At 50.2% G+C, this 18,382-nt stretch overlaps 2 protein-coding genes across 11 annotated transcripts; one reads left to right on the top strand and one right to left on the bottom strand.

Annotated features, from left to right (window-relative positions):
- Positions 1–126: 126 nt before the first annotated feature.
- PPCS (phosphopantothenoylcysteine synthetase) lies at positions 127–3,625 on the bottom strand. Of its 10 annotated transcripts, none has more exons than XM_058854839.1 (3): positions 3,482–3,606; positions 2,291–2,394; positions 127–766 (listed from the first exon to the last, which is right to left on the bottom strand). In XM_058854839.1, the coding sequence occupies exons 2-3, from the start codon at positions 2,381–2,383 to the stop codon at positions 443–445; spliced, it is 417 nt and encodes a 138-aa protein (XP_058710822.1). In that variant the 5' UTR covers positions 2,384–2,394; positions 3,482–3,606; the 3' UTR covers positions 127–442. The 10 variants fall into 10 exon arrangements, with proteins under 10 accessions (XP_058710822.1, XP_058710821.1, XP_058710820.1 ...); XM_058854838.1 differs by having other exon boundaries at positions 2,291–2,367; positions 3,043–3,604; XM_058854837.1 differs by having other exon boundaries at positions 3,043–3,603.
- Positions 3,612–17,811, top strand: ZMYND12 (zinc finger MYND-type containing 12). The gene is made up of 8 exons (XM_058854836.1): positions 3,612–3,825; positions 4,869–5,010; positions 9,987–10,158; positions 11,567–11,736; positions 13,760–13,882; positions 14,668–14,788; positions 16,132–16,277; positions 17,567–17,811. Exons 1-8 carry the CDS (start codon positions 3,743–3,745, stop codon positions 17,684–17,686), a joined length of 1,077 nt encoding a protein of 358 aa, XP_058710819.1. The 5' UTR covers positions 3,612–3,742; the 3' UTR covers positions 17,687–17,811.
- Positions 17,812–18,382: the final 571 nt, after the last annotated feature.

Raw genomic sequence — 18,382 nt, 5'->3', positions numbered from 1 at the left:
TGCTACCCTGGTTTCACCATCCTCTCTCAACACCAGATGATTCCCCACTCCAGTCATAAGACTTATCTTTCTTTCCTGCAAAGCCCCATTCCTTCCTCCAGCCACTGTAAAAGAAACTTCAAAGAGGGAGATTGAAGAAATTCTTTATATACAAAGATCTTAATCATTTCTCATCCCCCCAGCTCTCCCAGCCCAAGGGACAGAATCATGGAAGCTCCCTTCCTCCTTTAGACACGAGGACAAATATCCTTTGGAACGGTTTCACTCCCATGTATTTCTCTTTTACAAAGCCACAATAGCCATGACCAAGCTGTATAAAAGTGACAGTGTTGGACGGCCCTCCTTAGTATTCCGTGGGGATTGGTTTATTTACCTGGACAGGCAATCAGTCCAGTCCCACTCCCTCTGCAGCACAACTCCCTTGTTTCCTCTGAGCTGCTCCTCAACCTTTTCTCTCTATAAAGGCCGTGTGCTGGCCCTGGAGGTAACTCACAATCTTCTCCTCTATTTCCATGCCTTGTGCTATTTCCTCATCGGACAGGGATAAGGGAGTCTGTGAGTCCCTGGTGACAATGATGACAGATGTTCTCCGGGATTCCAGGACATTGGCCACCACCACCTGGTGCCGGTATTTCTCCAGAGCCTGCCGAGATTTATCCAGGAGGATCTGGGGATCTGTCTCCAGTTTGAAGGAAATCACAAAGGCCTCAGGAGCCCAGTCTCTGACCAGGGGTGACAGCATTTTTGGCACCATCTTCATTGTGATCTGCAGTGGAGAAAGATAAAAAGAAAAAATCAGTCAAAACATTACAGGGAGTTTTATTAAGAGATGGGATGGGAAAGAGGGAAATTCCAGCTTTGTTTCATATTCCATGTACACCAGGAAGTTTTTCAAGGCAGTGTTTGGGCAGCCCTCACAATGTAAGGTTCAAATTACACTAAATTTAAATTAAATTATCCATGTGGTGCTCGCAGTCAGGGGGTTCTGAGGCCACGCCACAGGAACTCTGCATTCCCAAAGCTAATCACACTGGGGGAATATAAACATGAGGGGAGAAGATTTAAAAAAAGCATTACAACTGCATAAATCTGAGTTTTCAGCTCTCCAGAATTCAGGTAGTTTATCATACCTTCACCTTTCCCTGTATCAACTCCTTGAAATTCATGAGGCATGAAAGTACTAAAGCACGGGGAAAAACAGTAGGAGACTTTGTCCTCCAGTTTCCCAACCTCTGGATCCATCACTGGGAATCAGGCCAGGCCTCACGTTTGCAATGCTAACAATAAATAATGAAGCCCAGCAACTTCTTGGAAAGTAATTAATTAAATACATTTGGTATTTTTTTATGTAAAGAATTCCAGAGCCACCTGGTCCCATTTCTGAGAGAGATCTCGGTGCTGCAGTTTTGGACTGTCATTTGTACGAGCAACATGGATCCCAGAATCATGGAATGGTTTGGGTTAGGGTTGGGTTATGGTTAGGGTTAGGGTGGGACCTTAAATGCCATCTCATTCCACCCCCTGCCATGGGCAGGGACACCTTCTGCCAGGTTGCTCCAGGCCTGAACCAACCTGGCATTCAACACTCCCAAGGACGGGGCAGCTACAGCTTCTCTGGGCAACCTGAGCCAGGGCCACACCACCCTCACAGGGAAGAATTTCTTCCCAATATCCAATCTAAATCTCTTCTGTCAGTTTGAAACCATTCCCCCTTGTCCTAGCACCCCCGGCCCTTCTCAAAAACCTCTCTCCAGACAAAAGGCAGCAGCTCAAGTACTCCAGGAGATATTCTTGGAGCATTTCAGCTCTCTGAGACCCACCCTCTCCTCATCTCCATGGAAGCACAGGACTTTAAAGGACAAAGTCAGAAGAGCAGGAGGCACCAGAGGCCCCTCTTCATGAGCCACACCACAACTGCAGACATGTTGAAGCTGTTTCATATCAGACAGAGCAGCACTGACCTCCCAGCAGATAACCCATGGCACCACTCACCCCTTCATCCCACCCTAAAAATAAACCTGGATCAAAGGAGAACAGGGCTGATCCTGCCCTGTCCTCTTATCTGGGCCCCTCAGTGCAAGATAAGAATAAAACAATGCAATTTCAGGATTTCCAGGGTACCGTCCCTGTGGGATCTCACCCTCCTGTTCCCTCTAACAACATACACGACCTGCAGCTTTGCAGCTTTCCCAGGCTTATCCACAGCCAGTTCTCAGGAGAAGGATCCTGGAAGCAAGGAGGGGATGGCTGAGAGGGGTGGCAGAGGGAGCCATGCCCAGGGGGGCCTCACCTGCAGGGGCCCCTCTGAGGACTGGATCTTGTGCTCCGGCATCTCAGAGACCGGGATGTAGAAATCCGACACGGCAGCTGCCAGGTAGAACATGACACTGGAGCCTGTGGGAATATGACTGCTGTCCCCCACTGCCATGGCCTGTCCCTGTCACCCCAGAGCCAGCCGAGCTGCCACCCACACACATCAAACAGGGGAGACCAGGGCCTCCCTCAGGGATCCCCCAGCACAATCCTGAGCAGGGCAGCACGGATCCCACCCTGGGGTCCCCTCAGACACACTGTTCTCCACTTGGGTCTGTATCGTCCCCTCCTCCCAAGCCTCAACAGCCTCCAGGGACAGCCGAGACCCTCATGCCAGGGTGCAGGAGCCCTCCAAGCAAGCTAGCCCCCTTGTCCCCTCATGCCAGAGCCCCACAGGCCCCGGGATCACCTCATACCTGGGCCCTGGGGCCACCTTGCGGGGCTTCTATCATCTACCCCACGCCCCTCGACCTTTCCCCCACAACCATCACATCATCTCGTTCCTGGTCCACCCGTCCCCTCACACTGGAGACCCCCACGAGAGCCTCATCCTTAATCTTCACACAGGACCACCCCGTTCCCTCATTCCTGGGCTCCCTCACACTGGAGACCCCCCTGGGGGCTTCATCCTCTCTTGCCTTGTGCCCTACGAACCGGTGGCCACCCTGTCCCTGATTCCTGGGTCCCGCTGGTTCTCCCCGTGCCCTCACGCCCGGGCTCCCTCCGTACCGAGGGGCGCCAGGGCTCGAGCGGCCGCGCGCAGCAGCGCCAGGTACTCAACGAGCCCGGTGAACTCGATGGGGAGCAGCGCGCCCGCCTCGGTGGCGCGCCGGTACTCGCGCAGCGCGGGCAGCAGCGCGGGCAGCGCGGCGGGGGCGGCGGCCACGCCGGGCGGCGGCCCCGGGGTGAGGCACAGAGCGTCGAGGAGCGCGGGCCCGTGCGGCGGCAGGGCGCGGGCCCAGGGGAAGGCGGAACGGGCGCGGTGCAGAAAGCACACACCGTACCCCGCCCGCACGAGTCGCTCGGCCGAGGCAGCCCCGCGCCGACCGCTGCTGAAGTTCTCCAGGAAGCGCACGGCACGCGCCTCCAGTGGCACCTGCGTCCCGCCTGACGTCACCAGCGCCACGCGCCGCCCGCGTGCCGCCTGCGCCGCCGCCCAAGCCCGCACCCGGCCCTCGGTCGCCGCCGCATCCACGTTGTTGTCCTCGTCCTTGTCCTTGTCCTTCTCCTCCTTCGCCACCGCCGCCATGACCGGCCCGCACGGCCCGCCGGAAATCGCGTGTGTCACGTGTGTTTCCCCGTACCGGAAGTGTTGTCTCGGCAACGGAACGCCAGCAACGTCGTGCGTGTTTGTCGGAAGTTATGGACCCCGTCTCACCGGAAGTGTCACCCCGGCAACCGGGGACGCATCGAGGGTTCAGGGCCGGCCATGGCGGGGCTCCCGCGTTGCGAACTGTGCGGGGCCCGAACGGCCCCGCTGCGCTGCCCCGGCTGCCGCCTCACCTACTACTGGTGAGAGACCCCAGGGTGAGGTCCAGGGGCAGGAGGCAGGAATTAGCTCCAGGATGAGGCTCGAGGCACAAGCAGAAAGCTTGGGATAAGGCTTGGTATTCAGGATGAGGCCCAGGAAGGAGGAGGCAGGAACACACCTGGGACAGGACGAGAGGCAGGGCTTGTCCCACAGAAAGGACAAGGACACGAGGCCTAGGATAAGACACAGGGCATGGGAAAAAGGCCCAGGGTGAACCCCAGGAAGCAGGAACCAGCCACAGCATGAGGCTTAGGACACATGGAGAAGGCCCGGGATGAAAAGTAGGATGCAGGAACAGGCCCAGAACAAGGACAGAGAGACAGGGACAAAGCATGGGGTGTGGTCTGGTACACAGGCGAGAGGCAGGGATTATCCCTGGGATGAGGCTCAGTACATAGGGACAAACAAGCCTCACAAAGCCCAGGACACAGGGATGAGGTCTGGGACAAAGCTCAACACGTAGGGATGGCCTCGGGAGGCAGGGACCAGACCCAGGGTGGAGCCTGGGAACCTGGAGAAGGCCTAGGCTGGAACTCAGCCAACAGGGCAGCAGGAACTGGAGTAGGCACACTCACCTGGAATGCTCCTGCTGCCTTCCAGCAGCTCCTGCATCAGGCAGGGAGCAGAGCTGGGAGCTCTGGAGCGTCACACAAACATCCCTCACACACCCTCAGAGCAGACACTGAGTTCCAGAATATTCTCTGTTCCCACAGTGACTGGGGTGGGTTGGTTTGTGGTTGTTGTTTTTCCAGTGTTGGAATCAAGGGATTATTTCAAACTTAGCTGTATCAGGAGTTCAGAGGGTGATTTAAATAAAGATTTTAACACAGAGAGCTGTGGGGATGTGGCAGGACAGTGCTGTGAAATGGGAATACTTGGAAATATCATCTGTTGGGCACCCTGCAGGCAGCCCGGGGGCTCTGGGCAATTGTTGTGGAGAAAGCCCTGAGAGACAGCAGGGAATAATCTTCCCTTATATAATATCCCAGCAAATACCAGTATCCTTCTCCCCTCATTTTGCCAGTGATGTCTCCCACCAGAGAACCGACTGGATCGGCATCCATGGCCATATCTGCCACCTGCTCATCCCAGTCCTTGGGCCCCAGCCCTGTTTCCGTTCTGAAAAAGACAGAAAACATGGCAAGGAGCAGCTGCTGAGGAGACAGGTGGGTACAGGAGGAACAAGCACAACTTCAAAGTGCTTCCAGGGATGGAATTCCAACTCCTCTCCCTATCCTGGCTGTACAGGGTGGGACACACCAGAGGCAGACTGGGCTCACCTGGAATTTTCAGCCACAACAGGAGTCTTCAAAGCAGCCTGGGCTGTCACTGCCCAATCCCTATAAAACTGAAAGGAATTTCTTGCCTAAAACCAAGAAGGGGTTTTGCCTTCACAGGATCCACCCCTTTAGAATTCTTTCCTCTGGATACTCCCAAGGAAGAGGATGACTCCTCCTTGGCTGATTTGGGACTTGGTTGCAGAGATTTGGGGGTTGTTTTTTTAAAACAAAACCTCAAAAATAAGGGGTGTGGGAGCATCCTTTCTGTCATTCCTGAGCCTCCAGTATTTTCCACAGTGTTTACTTGGTGTCCTGATCTTCCTCAGGCAGCAGCAATCCTGGATTTCCCACCTTGCCAAGGATTGGTCCATCATCCTGTTTAGTCTGGGATCCAGATGAGATTTGCTTCTTCCAGGCCATTTGATGGGAGGGTATCCCCTTTCCCAGAGAAAAGGGGCAAAGAAACCAAGTCCCTCCTCTTTGTTTTCCTGGCCAGCTTGGAACACCCTTTCCCACTAAGTGCAGCCTTTTTTCTCCATCAGGCCTGAGGGATGTGCAGATGTGCAGCTCCTTTCCGGCCCCAGTGGTTTGTAACTCCTTCTTTTTCTGCTTATGGAGTGGCAGGAGCTGCTGTTCTGCATTGTTACTAAAATAACCCACCCTGAAAATTCTCCCTATGGAAATTAATTTTCCCTCTATAGCAACTCCCAGACACAGAATAATAGGGCAGCTCACAGCGGGTTTGGAACAATCCAATGGTGCCACTGAGGAGAACATCCCTAATCTTTTGAATTTTACATGAATTATTATTTCTAAGGTGTTTCTGGCCCAACTGTGTGGCTTTGGGGATCAGCTCGTTGCTGTCACCTTTCTTGGGAGCTTCCAGAAAGATGAAGGAAGTCCAAAGGCAAAAGTCCTGCTTGGTGAGACCTCATGACAGGCTTTAGGCAGCAGATTCCTTTTGGTTTTATAGGAATTGGACAATGACATCACAGGCTGGTTTGGAAACTCCTATCTGGCTGAAAATCACAGGTGAGACTGTTGAGCAAAGTCCACAGAAAGTGTGTCAGTCCAGTGTGTCCCAAAGGGAAAACGCAAAACTTCCTTAGTTCCAGGTTCTGTTTAAGGTGTTCTTTATAAAACCTGCAAGGAGCATTAAAATGGGTGCCATGGGGTTGTGACAGGATTTTGCATCCAGAAGTGCTTGAAGCTGTTCCAAGAAACTCCCCTGCTATTGAATACTGATGTTGACACTGATTACATCACTGACTTTACTGCAACTAAAATTATCCCCATACACTCCAACAGGCCACATGGCATGGAGGGAAGTGCTCCTTCATTAGCTGGAAGTTAATCTGCTAGTTTAATTAGGTGAAGGGAAAGACAGCAGGAAGATGGGGCTAGTGGAGAGAAAGTCGCTCTTGATTGGGATTCACACTGGGTTAGAAAACAGCAGTCTGAAGCTGGAGCCTGGGCTTGGAATGGCTCCATGGGCAAGGCAGGGAGAGAAGACTCCAGGGTTTTTTGGAAGTGGAGATTTTTATAAGCTCCTTAACAACCCTTAGCATCATCTGTTCTTTGACCTTTGTCTCGAGCCTATTTAAATAAAATAGATTTTGAGAACAGTCTGTGCTGGGACACTTCGCTTTCCTTCTCTCCAAAGAAAGGAGGGAGACAGTGAAATTCCCTCAGTTTACCTGCTGGCTTTCTCAGCAAGAGGAAAAGTTCATTTGTGTTCAGCAGGATTTGGAGCAGCCAAGTTGGGCCTGGGCTGGCTCAGAGGTGTTTGGAGGGAGGGAAATTATTTAGCGCCTTGTCTCACTGGCTGCATCACATTCCTATTCCAGATCCAACAAAAGTGCTTAAAAGTTCTTCCCTGTGAGGGTGGAAAGTTGCCCAGAGCAGCTGTGGCTGCCCCATCCCTGGAAGTGTCCAAGACCAGGTTGGACGGGGCTTGGAGCAGCCTGGGATAGTGGAAGGTGTCCCTGCCCATGGCAGGGGGTGGAATGAGATGAGCCTTAGGGTTCCTTCAACCCAAATCAGTCTGGGATTCGATGCGAAAAAGGCCTTTGGAATTGAGGGAAAAGCTCTGCAGTCTCATGGTAACCAGAGAAAAATCCTTGTGCCCAAAGCCTGCCTTGGGTTCACTGCTTTTTGAACATTTCTGCTGTACTTCACCCACTCCTGCCCTGTGTTTGTTTAGAAAACACAGAGCTCCAGCCTCAGTCAGGACACAGGGAAACCTGGGCACATCCAAATGCCCTGTGGCTCACGGAGCAGGGAGCTGGGAGCCGGGAGGTTTTATGGGTTTAATTCCTCGTCTGTGCTCCAAAGCTTTGTTGATAGAAATCTGCTTCTGTCAACATAGCCAGGGGGGGTGCCTGCAGACAGCACCTCCAAACTGACAGAACTCCAAGTTTCTGTTTGGAGAAGAGCCTCACCTGCCTGCATGATGTCAGCTCCCCACAGCTCCTGGGCATGGGAAAAGATCCATCCCAGCCAGTTCCAGCACTGCTCTGACTGCAGGTTCAGCTCCAGCTCACTGGAGCCTTTCCTCTTCCTGAAATCCTCATTTCTTCAGACACACCGTTGCTTTTGGTGCCTGAGAGTGAATAATGGATGTGGCACTGGGCCCTGAGTGTGTTCCCAGCCCACTGCTCCCACCTGGAGCAGAGTTGGGGTCCTCAGCCCTCTCAAACCCCAAAAACCGTGTGGGGGCATCTTCAGAGAAACCTCAACTTGTAACACACTTAGAAAAGAGCTTAAAGTGGTAGAGCCAGGGGCAAGGGGAAAACCAGGGCAAGGCCAAGGGGAACCATCCTCTGAGGCTTGGAGTTGTGGTTGGAAATATTCACTGCTCCAGGGCTCCTCTTGCCTCCTGCTCTTCCTTCTCCTCCTGGAAGCTGTGTCAGAGTCCAGCCCCCAGCTTTGTCCTTGCTGCAGATGTTTCAGGCCATGGGAAGCAGCAATGATACCAGTGAGAAGGAGTAAAAAAAGAATGATCCAAATCTCCATCACCTCCCATATGCCAATCTGGGTGATGCCCACACACCAGGGTCTGCACTGGTTGCACCAGACTGGCACAGACAGAAAAAGCAGCCTGAGAAATACCATCTTTTCCTGCTGTTGCCCCAAGAATGTTCTGGTTTTCTTCTGGGTACCACCTGCTTCCTGGACACAGTCTGTGTTTCACAGAATCCCAAACTGGTTTGGGGTGGAAGAAACCTTAAAGTTCATCTCATTCCACCCATTGCCAAGGGCACTATCCACTATTCTGCTATCCCAGGTTGCTCCAAGCCCCATCCAACCTGGCCTTGGACACTTCCAGGGATGCCACAGCTTCTCTGGAAAACCTGCCTTTCCCCTCTCCATATTTAGATAGCTCAGGAATGGGCTCTGTGTTTTCTGGCTCTTGGCTCGCCTCACTGGAGCAGAGGCTGTTGCTCTGGGCTGTGTTCTTTGGCAATCTCATTTATCCAAAAAGGTGTCTCTTTACCTCAGCCAAGATCTCCAGGAAACACTCACAGGGTCTCCTGGAGCTCTCTGTCCTGGAGTTGCTCCTCCACCCATGGCACAACTCTGCCTCACTCCAAACAGTTCAAGCTCAGCAAAATGCCAAAACCTGGCCTCCAAGAGCTCTGAGATCGGTCTCTGCCCAGCTCAGCCCCAGCTGCAGGCAAAGGGTGATAAAGGGGTGAACTGGTTTTTGTGTCCCAATGAGAAAACCAGGGTAGCTCTTGCAGCACCACTGATTCCCAGGCAGCTTTACTGCTGCACCACTGCTATGAAAAGCTGATGGAGGAGTGTTAGTAGCTGGCTGGATGAGGCTCTGGGCAACCTAGTCTAGTGGAATGTGTCCCTTCCTATTACTGGGGGTGGAAAAGATGAGCTTGAAGGCCCCTCCCAACCCAAACCTTTCTGAGATTCTGCTATTTTACAAGGATCCTGGCAGTTTTTCATTGGCATCCCTGTAAGGGCACAGTATGCACAGCTCCTGGCAGGGAGCAGGAATTAGGATGGACATCTGTTTGTGGAGCTGGGGGTTACATCAGCTGCTGCTAACAGGGGAGAGGCAAAATGGTGTGGACTGATAGGAACAGCAAAAGGCAGGGACCAGCTATACATGGATAAGTACAGGATAAGTTACTCATTCTGACAAACCCAAACACTGCAGAAGCTGCTGCTCCGCCAACCATGGCTGGGGATGGTTTTGCTGAGTGTAACACATTCTGATTTTGACCAGTTTTCAGACTCTGCAGACAAAATCCCAGCCCAGGACCAGCCAGGAGAGAGTGGGGTGAAGCTGCAGTTCCCTGTGAGGAGCCCTCTCCTCACTCCCAGGCCATGTCTCCAGCAGTTGGAGCTGTGCCATGCTGGCACCACAGGGCTTGGCTGGCTCTGAGTCACGCTGGAGCCCCTGGCTCTAATCTCCTTTCTGGCCTTGTGATGATCATTTTCTGTGCTTCACAGCTTTTATTGCTGCAGCCTTATGAGACCTTGTCAGGAGGCGTAAAGGATTCTTCGTCCGGGAAGATACCACATGACCTGCGAGGATGTCCAAAGCTGTTCCTGGTCTAAGCAGGAACGGAGCCAGACTCTAAAATGCTCTAATATGACAGCTTTAATGTCTGTCTATTAATTACAGCCTTAAACTACATTGCAATTGCTGATTTATAATTTGAAAACCCAAATTTTAAAAGAGCCTGTGCATCTGTAACCACCTAGTCTAGTGAAAGGTGTCCCATGGCAGGGGATGTGATGAGATAGGCTTTAAGGTCCCTCCAACTCAAACAGTTGTGGGGTTCTGTGATTTCCATTCTTCCTGTCTTTTCTCACTCTTCCCCTGCTCTGTTTCCCTGCAGGAATCCCTCATTGCTGTGGCATTGAGCACAGCCCAGGGGTTTGTGTGGGCAGGGAAGCCCCTGGAAGCAATTCCTGCAGCACTACAAGCACTGCGCTTCAGCTCCCGAGTGTTTGGCTCTGGCTCTGTGCAGCTTGTACCCATTTATCTGCTCCTGGCTGAGGCCTCCACAGGTGAGCATTGTCAACATGGGAATGTTGGCAAGGGCAAGGTCTCCCGGGTCAGGTGTCTCGTTTCCTTTTGCCATTTATCTGGAAAGGAGCAGCTCTGGGCCCTGCTCTACCTCAAGGGCATTGCAAAGATTTGAACCATCCCACACACACAGACATACAGACACGCACACAGACACGCACACACAGACACAGACACACACACACACATGCACGCATGCACGCACCCTCACACCCCTTTTCTGTGGCTCTGGGGAAAAGAATCTCTCAGCACTCAGGAGATCAATGAAATCAAATTAAATGTTTTCTCCTTCTGCACCAATTCCCACAGGAGAAGCTGTACGAAAGTCTGTTCTTTACCTCTGTGGCCTCAGATGACTCTCCAAAGCATTAAATTCCAGAGGGTGGTTGGTTGTTCTTATCTCAGGGAACCAGCAAACATTTCAGAGGCCGTTTCACCCAAAGAACTCCCTAGTTCATTCACAAATCTTGCTCTGCCTGAGCAGAGCTTTTTCTCATTGTGTGCTTTGGAAAGCATGGCAAATGAGGGCATGGGAGCTGCTCTCCTTGCAAGAGATCCCTGTAAATCACTGCCGTTCCAGGAGCACACACAGTGCTCTGCTGGCACAATGGAGCTGGCTCAGGGGGTGCCGTAAATGGTGTGGTGAGAGCAGGGAGAAAAAATGCTGTGAGTAATTCCAGTGTGATAAAGTGAGAGTCATCAGTGCCTGCTTGGAGTAAACCTGTTTAGGCCGCGTGTTCCAGAGAGATTGTGTGCAATGTATCCTCTGCTATGAAGCCAGGCTGGGAGAGCTGGGGGTGTCCACCTGGAGAAGGCTCCAGGGAGACCTCAGAGCCCCTTCCAGGGCCTAAAGGGGCTCCAGGAGAGCTGGAGAGGAGCTTTGGACAAGGGTCTGGAGTGCCAGGACAAGGGAGAATGGCTTCCCACTGCCAGAGAGCAGGGTCAGATGGGATATTGGGAAGAAATCCTGCTCTGTGAGGGTGGGCAGGCCCTGGCACAGGGTGCCCCAGAGCAGTTGTAGCTGGCCCATCCCTGAAAGTGTTCAAGGTTGGATGGGGCTTGGAGCAATCTGGGATAGAGGAAGATGTCCCTGACCATGGCAGGGGGTGGAACTAGATGAGCTTGAAGGTCCCCTCCAATCCAAATCAGTCTGAAATTCTGTGGTTTCTGGCTCCTTTTGGAGCTCTCTACGCATTCACCTGTCTGTAAATGAGACTTTAGATACCTGGGCAACTCAGAAGCACTTGGGAAGGAAGTGGGCAATCCCCAAACTGCATCTCTATATCAAGCTACCCCAAAGGTACAGCCAGCAATATTCTCTCACTTTTCAGATTAAAAAATGCTCCTTATCTTCCTTATTTCTCTGATTATCCCTACATGTCATTCTAGGCACTGGCCGTCTCCGACAGGCAGCCAAATATCTCTCCCAAGCTCAGTGGATCATCCTCCAAACCCCAGACTGCAGTGCTGCTCTTCAGTCTAAGTTACACCATGGGCTTGGGCTTTTCTCTATTGCTGAAGGAAACCTGGACCAGGCTTTGTATCACCTGGCCAATGACGTAAGTCTCTTAGAATACAGGAACAAGGAACTCTTCCATTTTAATTCCTTCTCTCCTCGCAGATTGATGTGGAAATGCCAACAGGCAGATTTTAGGTTTTGAGAGAGTTTACATCACAGACACCTGAACTGAGACACCTGAGACACCTGTGGATCCATGTGTGAGCTAAAGATGTGTTTTGCCAGTTATCCCTCTTCCTGTGAAGTGACAGAGAATCATGGAACCATTACAGTTGGAAAAGCCCTCCATGATCAAGTCCAGCCATTCCCCCAGCACTGCCACGTCCACCCCTAACCCGTGTTGCTGAGTGCCACATCCACATGTTTTTGGAACACCTCCAGGGATGGTGATTTTACCACTGCCTTGCACAGCCTGTTCCAACACTTGAACACCCTTCCCATGAAGAATTTTTCCCAGTATCCTACCCTGAACCTCCCTTGTCACAATTTGAGGCCATCTCCTCCCATCCTGTCCCTATTTCCTGGGAGCAGAGCCTGATTGCCCCCCGCTGCACTGTCCTGTCAGGGAGTTGTGCAGAGCCAGAAGGTGACCCCTGAGCCTCCTTTTCTCCAGGCTGAGCCTCCCTCAGTCACTCATGAGTCACTCATATGTTCCTGATATTCCTTGTCTTTATTGCTTGTCCCTATAAATTTCTCCATCAACTTCATTACAGTGCTGAGATGCCCAGACATTCCTGCCCCAAACTGATAGAGTTGCCTTTTATTCCACAGATGATTTGCATTTTGGCTGTTATTTTCCTCAATACTTTCCCAGCTCTGTCACACATTATTTAATTAAGGCCTTATTTCTCTATTTCATTATCTGGTTCAATGATGTTTTCCCCAGTTCCACCTCTTTATCCATGAAGACAATTTGTTACATTGTAAGTGGTCATTGCCAGCTGTGTTCCTGAGAATGCTTTGCCTGTCATTTGATCCTCCAAAGCCAGATGAACTTCTCCACATCCTATTTCTGTCCCATGTAGACTAAATTTATCCAGTGCCAAGTGATGTATACCCACTCCTGTGGAATTTGATAGAGGTTTTGTGTGGGTGTAAATGATGACATAAAGGGAGAAGAGTTATACCCTTTCTATTATAACACACAACTCTGTCTCTGCTTAGTCTAGAAGCCTTTTGGGCATTTGAGAATCCCACAAAGGAATCTCCCAAAAGGCTTTGGAGATTCTCAAAATCCTGTTTGGTTTATTTTTTTTTTTTTAATTCCCTGAATGTGGTGCCTGAAAGGGCACCAGGTAAGAAGTTTTAACTCTTAGCAAGTTCAGGACCTGCCTGGACCTTGGCTGTGTATCTGGGATCTGCTGAGAGTCACACGCCAGCTCAGAATAGCTGGAATGCTCCACTGCCCTCCCACTGCTCCTCCAGGGCTCTGGGGGATGGCTACTTGGGGGTCTGGGAAAGCAGCAGGATGGGCTTTGGGAGAGGTGGGTTGGATGGGTGGCACAGGGAGAGGGAAGGAGGTGGGAAACCTGCCCTGGACTTTAGAGAATGAACCAAGCAGGTGCCTCTGCCCCAGCCAGGGGGGATTTAGGGTGTTGCATTCCCACAGATCAATCTCAAAATACAGCTCTTTAGTATGTCCCCATGGATAAACCCTGTGAACTAAGTATATTCCTATGGATCCTATGGATAAACCCCGTGAACTAAGTATATTCCTATGGATCCTATGGATAAACCCCAAAATACAATTCTTTAGTACCTCATTCCCATGGATAACCCCAAAATATAGAGTTTTTATACTTTATTCCTTTACATAACCCCCAAAATACAGCTTAATACCTCATTCCTATGGATAACCCCCAAAGAGAGTTTTTAGTATGTCATTCATTTACATAACCCTCAAAAAGCAGCTTTTAAGCACCACATTTTCCAATCACTACTAGGCATAATTTACACATTAAAAAACTCCAACATTTGCAATATTAATCACAATGAAAAACTTCCCAGGTTTGACATGAATATGAACCTTCTGGGGTTTATTTTTTGTTTAATATTGATTTCAGGTTTACCTGGCTACTGCTGAGTTTGGACTAAATTCTCTTGAGGTCTCTGGAGGGTACTTCCACATGGCAAACGTTTTCTTCCACCAGAATAAAATGGATGCAGCAAACTCACTCTATACTGAGGTTGGTAGAACTAAAAATCATCCTCTAACTTTTTCTCAGTTCGTTTCGGTGCTCTTTCCAAAGTTTTTCCATTTCCTTTCAATGGGATGGTGACCATATCAAGTGTTATTGCTGCCTTTTAGGATCAATCCCAGAGAACCTTTTTGTACATAAATAATTCTCTGAGTTAAAACCATGAGACATTAATCCTGTAATCAGTTCAAAATTCTTAATAAATTCAGTTTGGGCAGCCAAACCTTGTTAAAAACCAGCTTTGCTACCAAACTTCCTGTGCCAAGGCTTAGAGTCCCACCAGTACAGAGGGTCTCTGATGATTTCCTAAATCCAGGGAAGAGTGGGATACAAACAAGCCACCTAAAATTTACACTGAGTATCAGTGATAAAAGATTTTCAGAATGGATTGATCAAGCAAGGAAAGTAATAATTGTCTAATTGATTTAATAACTGAAAGAAAACGGACTTTTTTTTGTTTCAAAACTTAAAAATGCTGAGAGCTTCAAAATCTACCGCCGTTCTTGTCCCAGACTTCAACTCAACTATCTTTTGGTGAATATTTTGGTTAGGTTTGTTCAAGTTAGGTGAAAATCCCTAATCAGCTGGAGAAGGGAGCAATTCCAGCTGGGGCTGTGTGGAAGAGGAGCTGTGTGATCCCTCTGGGAACATCCAGCCTAGCTCACTGACCCACAGGCATGCAGAGGGGACAGGCCTGTGCAGGGACATTGTCTGAAGAACAACTGAATACCAGGGATTCATAGGAGTGAAATAATTCCCATGCTTCCTGTCAGGTGAGCAGCCTCTGGCATGACTGGCTGCTGAGCTCCCTTCAAAGGCACCAGCGAGTGCTCCGGGCCCAGGCAGAAGCATCACCGTTCTCTGAGGATGAGGAAGGCATCAAGGATGGGATGAGTAAGAGCTGCTATTGCTCCAAAACCTTTGGGAAGTGGGGCGTTAAAGAGTCCCTGCACCCTACAGATCATGTTGGCAGTGTTGGGGTTGGCATGGTGTTTCCAGAGGCTGAATTTAATGGCAATGCCAAGTGTTCTGTCCTGTTCACCACTAACCCACATCACAAATGACACATCCACGCATTTTCTGAGCACTTCCAGGCATGGTGACTCCACCATCTCCCTAGGCAGCCTGTTCCAATGCTTTACATGCCTTTCCATGAAAAAAATTCATTCCAGTATTCCAAGTAAACTTCCCCTGGTTCAATTTGATACTTGAACATTCTAATTTCTCTGCAGCTCCTTCATCTCCATTTAATAATGGATGTGACATTTCAGCTCACTTAGGTGGGGGTACAGCTCCCTCCTGGAGCAGCAGGACATGATGAAATAGCCTGTACAGATAATTGGATGTATTAATCAGGAGAGTACTCTTGGGAGAAAGGCTGGGGAGTCTCTCACTGGCACATAAAGGTGCAGAAAGCATCAGTGTGCCCCTGGTACTACCTCAGGCTTCCCTGAAACCAGATCAGACTCTGGTTCTTGGCTTCTTTCTACCATCTATGCTAATAAGGACATTGTTAGGAAAGGGAATAAAAACTTCTCTCCCTGGAATGTTCAAGATCAGGTTGGACAGTGCTTGGAGCAGCCTGGTCTAGAGGAAGGTACCCCTGCCCATGGTCGAGGGTTGGAATGAGATGGTCTTTAAGATCCCTTCCAATCCAAAGCAGTCTGAGATTCTGTGATTATAAGAGAGACATTTCTGTAAATCCCATTTCCTGGCACTACCTCCATCAGGAGTTCCCAGAGTAGGAAGAACACTAAGACAGGGCTACAGGAGACTATCTTTTTAGACTTTCTACAGGAGTAGAAAAATAGTTCTTTTCCTGCAGCTGTTGTGACTCCACATCCTCTCTGAAGGCTGACAAACGCAAACACTGACTGGATGAAAGAAGTCCTGTTCATGGGCGTGGAATTTGCATGAAGCTGGGATCATGGACATCCAGACTGTTTTGGGTGGAAAGGACCTTGAAGTTCACCTAATTCCATCCCCTGCCATGGGCAGGGACACCTTCCACTATCCCAGGCTTCTCCAAGACCCGTCCAACCTGCCCTTGGACACTTCCATGGATCCAGGGGCAGGCACGGCTTTTCTGGGCACCCTGTGCCAGGGCCTCCCAACCCTCAGACCATGCTGATGTTTGTAGTAGAAATGCTTTGCTGTCTAGAAGTGCCAGCTGGGCAGTTTTGAATCTATTCTCTTGCACAAATCCATCCATCAGGATCATTTCTTTCTCCATGCAGCCGAAGCCCAGTGCAAGGAAGGAACGCAGGTGCTGTGGGCGGTGCTGAAGGTCCGGGAGCAGGGACCACTGCAGCATCCTGGGGAAACAGCCAGAGTGCTGCATGCCCTGGCCATGATCCACTACCTGGCCCTGGATTTAGCCAAGGTAGGTTGTGTCTGAAAGGGTTCAGGAGAACTGGCCAACTGCTCTGGGGATCATCCTGTCTCCTGGTCCTCTTGTTCCCCAGCACCTTTCCTGAGCCCACAGTGCTGGTGATCAAGGACAAAGTACCTCATAGCTCTCAAATCAAGGGCTTAGGTGGGATACTGGGAGGAAATCCTTCCCTGTGAGGGTGGTGAGGCTGTGACACAGGTTGCCCAGAGAAGCTGTGGCTGACCCATCCCTGGAAGTATCCAAGGCCTGGTTGGACAGGACTTGGAGCAACCTGTTCTTGTAGATGTCCCTGTCATGGGATATGAGATCAGCTTTAAAGTCTCTTACTATTCCGTGATTCTGTGACCTGCACTCTGTCAAGACTGAGAATCCTGGTGGATGTGTTTTGGTCTCTGCCAGACCAGTGGATCCTGCCGTTATCCACATTTTCTGGGTTCATCCTTTATCTGGGCTATCCTGGCAGTGTAGCTGCCTTTAGACCTGATCTCAGGGGTTACACAGAGCAAGACATGGGGCTCACAAGAGCTATCCTTGAGACAGACTCCCCTGAGTTCAAGGTTCAGTCTATTTGAGTCTGTAATTCCAGTTTGAAATCTGCATTCCTGTATCTTTAGGGCTTAAAAATTCACAGGTGACCACTAAGTTCTTTGCTTTACCAAGAATTGATTTTGAGGAAGTGATGATCAGAAACCATCTGGAAATCAGGCCCCTCTGCTTGGGGTCAGAGCTCAGCCTGAGTTTTGAGGAGTGAAAATACAGGTGGTGAAAAATACTGTGTTGAAATATTAATGATCTCTTCATTGTATTACAGAAAGCCACGACTTGGGAGTGTTTGGGAGACACAAACAAATTTGAATTTGTTTGAAAAAAAAAAAAAGACAAAGCTTTATAATTGTGAGACTGTCTAATCCCTGGAAGTACTACCATATTTAGTTCCTTATCAAGAGAAATTAAGGACTTAGTTCAGAGTCAGTACAGCTGGTTCTTTTTTCCCTGACAAAGCTTTGGGATTGTTCAGAAGAGCTGTGTTAGACAGGAGGTGATGTCCAGTATAGGAGGCTGGGGGCAGTAATCTCCTGTCTGTACCACTGGATCCTAAATATGGGATCTGCTGGCAGCTTTAGGCTCTCCTGTAAAGCAGCTTGTACAGGTCACCTCAGAAAGGGAGCCTGGATCCACTCCAAGCTGCTCCCACATTGAGCCTCAGCAGATATTTAACCACCCCATGAGAAAAGCCAGACTGCTGACAATTCCTGGGTGTTTCTTCTGTCCTATTCCAGGCCCAGGAGGTGGGGATGAAAGCCTTTGACCTGGCCAAGCAGCTGCCCCAGCAAGACTCTCTAGAAACCATTGGTCACCTGCTGGAGTTGATTAACATGCAGTTTTCCCACACCACATAAAAACTGGCTCTGCCAGACCCAGGTGTTTGGCCAGGTTCTCTCTTATCCAGGTACCTGAACACCACGAATGTCACATGCCCTTGGTCCTTCCTGCTGCTGCCTCTTTCCAGCTGCATCCCTGGCTGTCCCAAACTGTTTGGAAAATAAACATTTTGGTCTGAATTAGTCTTCATGTGCTGCTCCACCTCTGTAACCTCTCAGAGAGTAACAGCACCAGGGTGAGAAACAAAAGCATCATGAATACACTGAATAAATAATTTATTGACCAGGTTGGGAATAAGCAAACAGTCTCTCACCTTGTGGTGGCTGTCCAGGAGCCAAGATGAGTTCAGGTGTGTTTCTTACCAGTTTCCTGGCTTTTCTTGCCAGTTTGGTGAGGGAGATCCTGTAGAGGGATAGGAGAGGGACACAGGGAAGGGCTGGGGTGGTGGACACCTGCTCCTGGGGACCTGGTTGGGCTTGACAAGGTGTTGCAGCTCCCCGTAGAGCTCCTCCATCTCCAAACCAATTTCCAGAGAATCCCAACCTGGTCTGGAAAACCAGCCTGGTTTAAAGCTCATCTCACTTCGCCCCCTGCCAAGGGCAGGGACACCTTCCACTACAGCAGGTGCTCAGAATTTTCTCTTTCTGCAGAGTTTTTCATAGCTCTGTGCACTGAGAGACTCCTCTGTTCCATTTTCATGGGCAGAAGTTCCA

The sequence above is a fragment of the Poecile atricapillus genome, chromosome 22 (assembly GCF_030490865.1).
Source record: "Poecile atricapillus isolate bPoeAtr1 chromosome 22, bPoeAtr1.hap1, whole genome shotgun sequence".
Taxonomy (NCBI): domain Eukaryota; kingdom Metazoa; phylum Chordata; class Aves; order Passeriformes; family Paridae; genus Poecile; species Poecile atricapillus.
This window is presented reverse-complemented; position numbering and strand designations above follow the sequence as displayed.

Excerpts from the sequence above, each read along its gene's own strand:
- PPCS (XM_058854837.1), bottom strand. The coding sequence starts at position 3,562 with ATGGCGGCGGTGGCGAAGGAGGAGAAGGACAAGGACAAGGACGAGGAC. Across the intron at positions 2,395-3,042 it reads TCGAGCCCTGGCGCCCCTCG|GCTCCAGTGTCATGTTCTAC; the intron begins GTACGGAGGGAG and ends ATATTCCCACAG. Across the intron at positions 767-2,290 it reads CCTCAGAGGGGCCCCTGCAG|ATCACAATGAAGATGGTGCC; the intron begins GTGAGGCCCCCC and ends TCTCCACTGCAG.
- ZMYND12 (XM_058854836.1), top strand. The coding sequence starts at position 3,743 with ATGGCGGGGCTCCCGCGTTGCGAACTGTGCGGGGCCCGAACGGCCCCG. Across the intron at positions 10,159-11,566 it reads CCTGGCTGAGGCCTCCACAG|GCACTGGCCGTCTCCGACAG; the intron begins GTGAGCATTGTC and ends ATGTCATTCTAG. Across the intron at positions 13,883-14,667 it reads CAAACTCACTCTATACTGAG|GTGAGCAGCCTCTGGCATGA; the intron begins GTTGGTAGAACT and ends GCTTCCTGTCAG.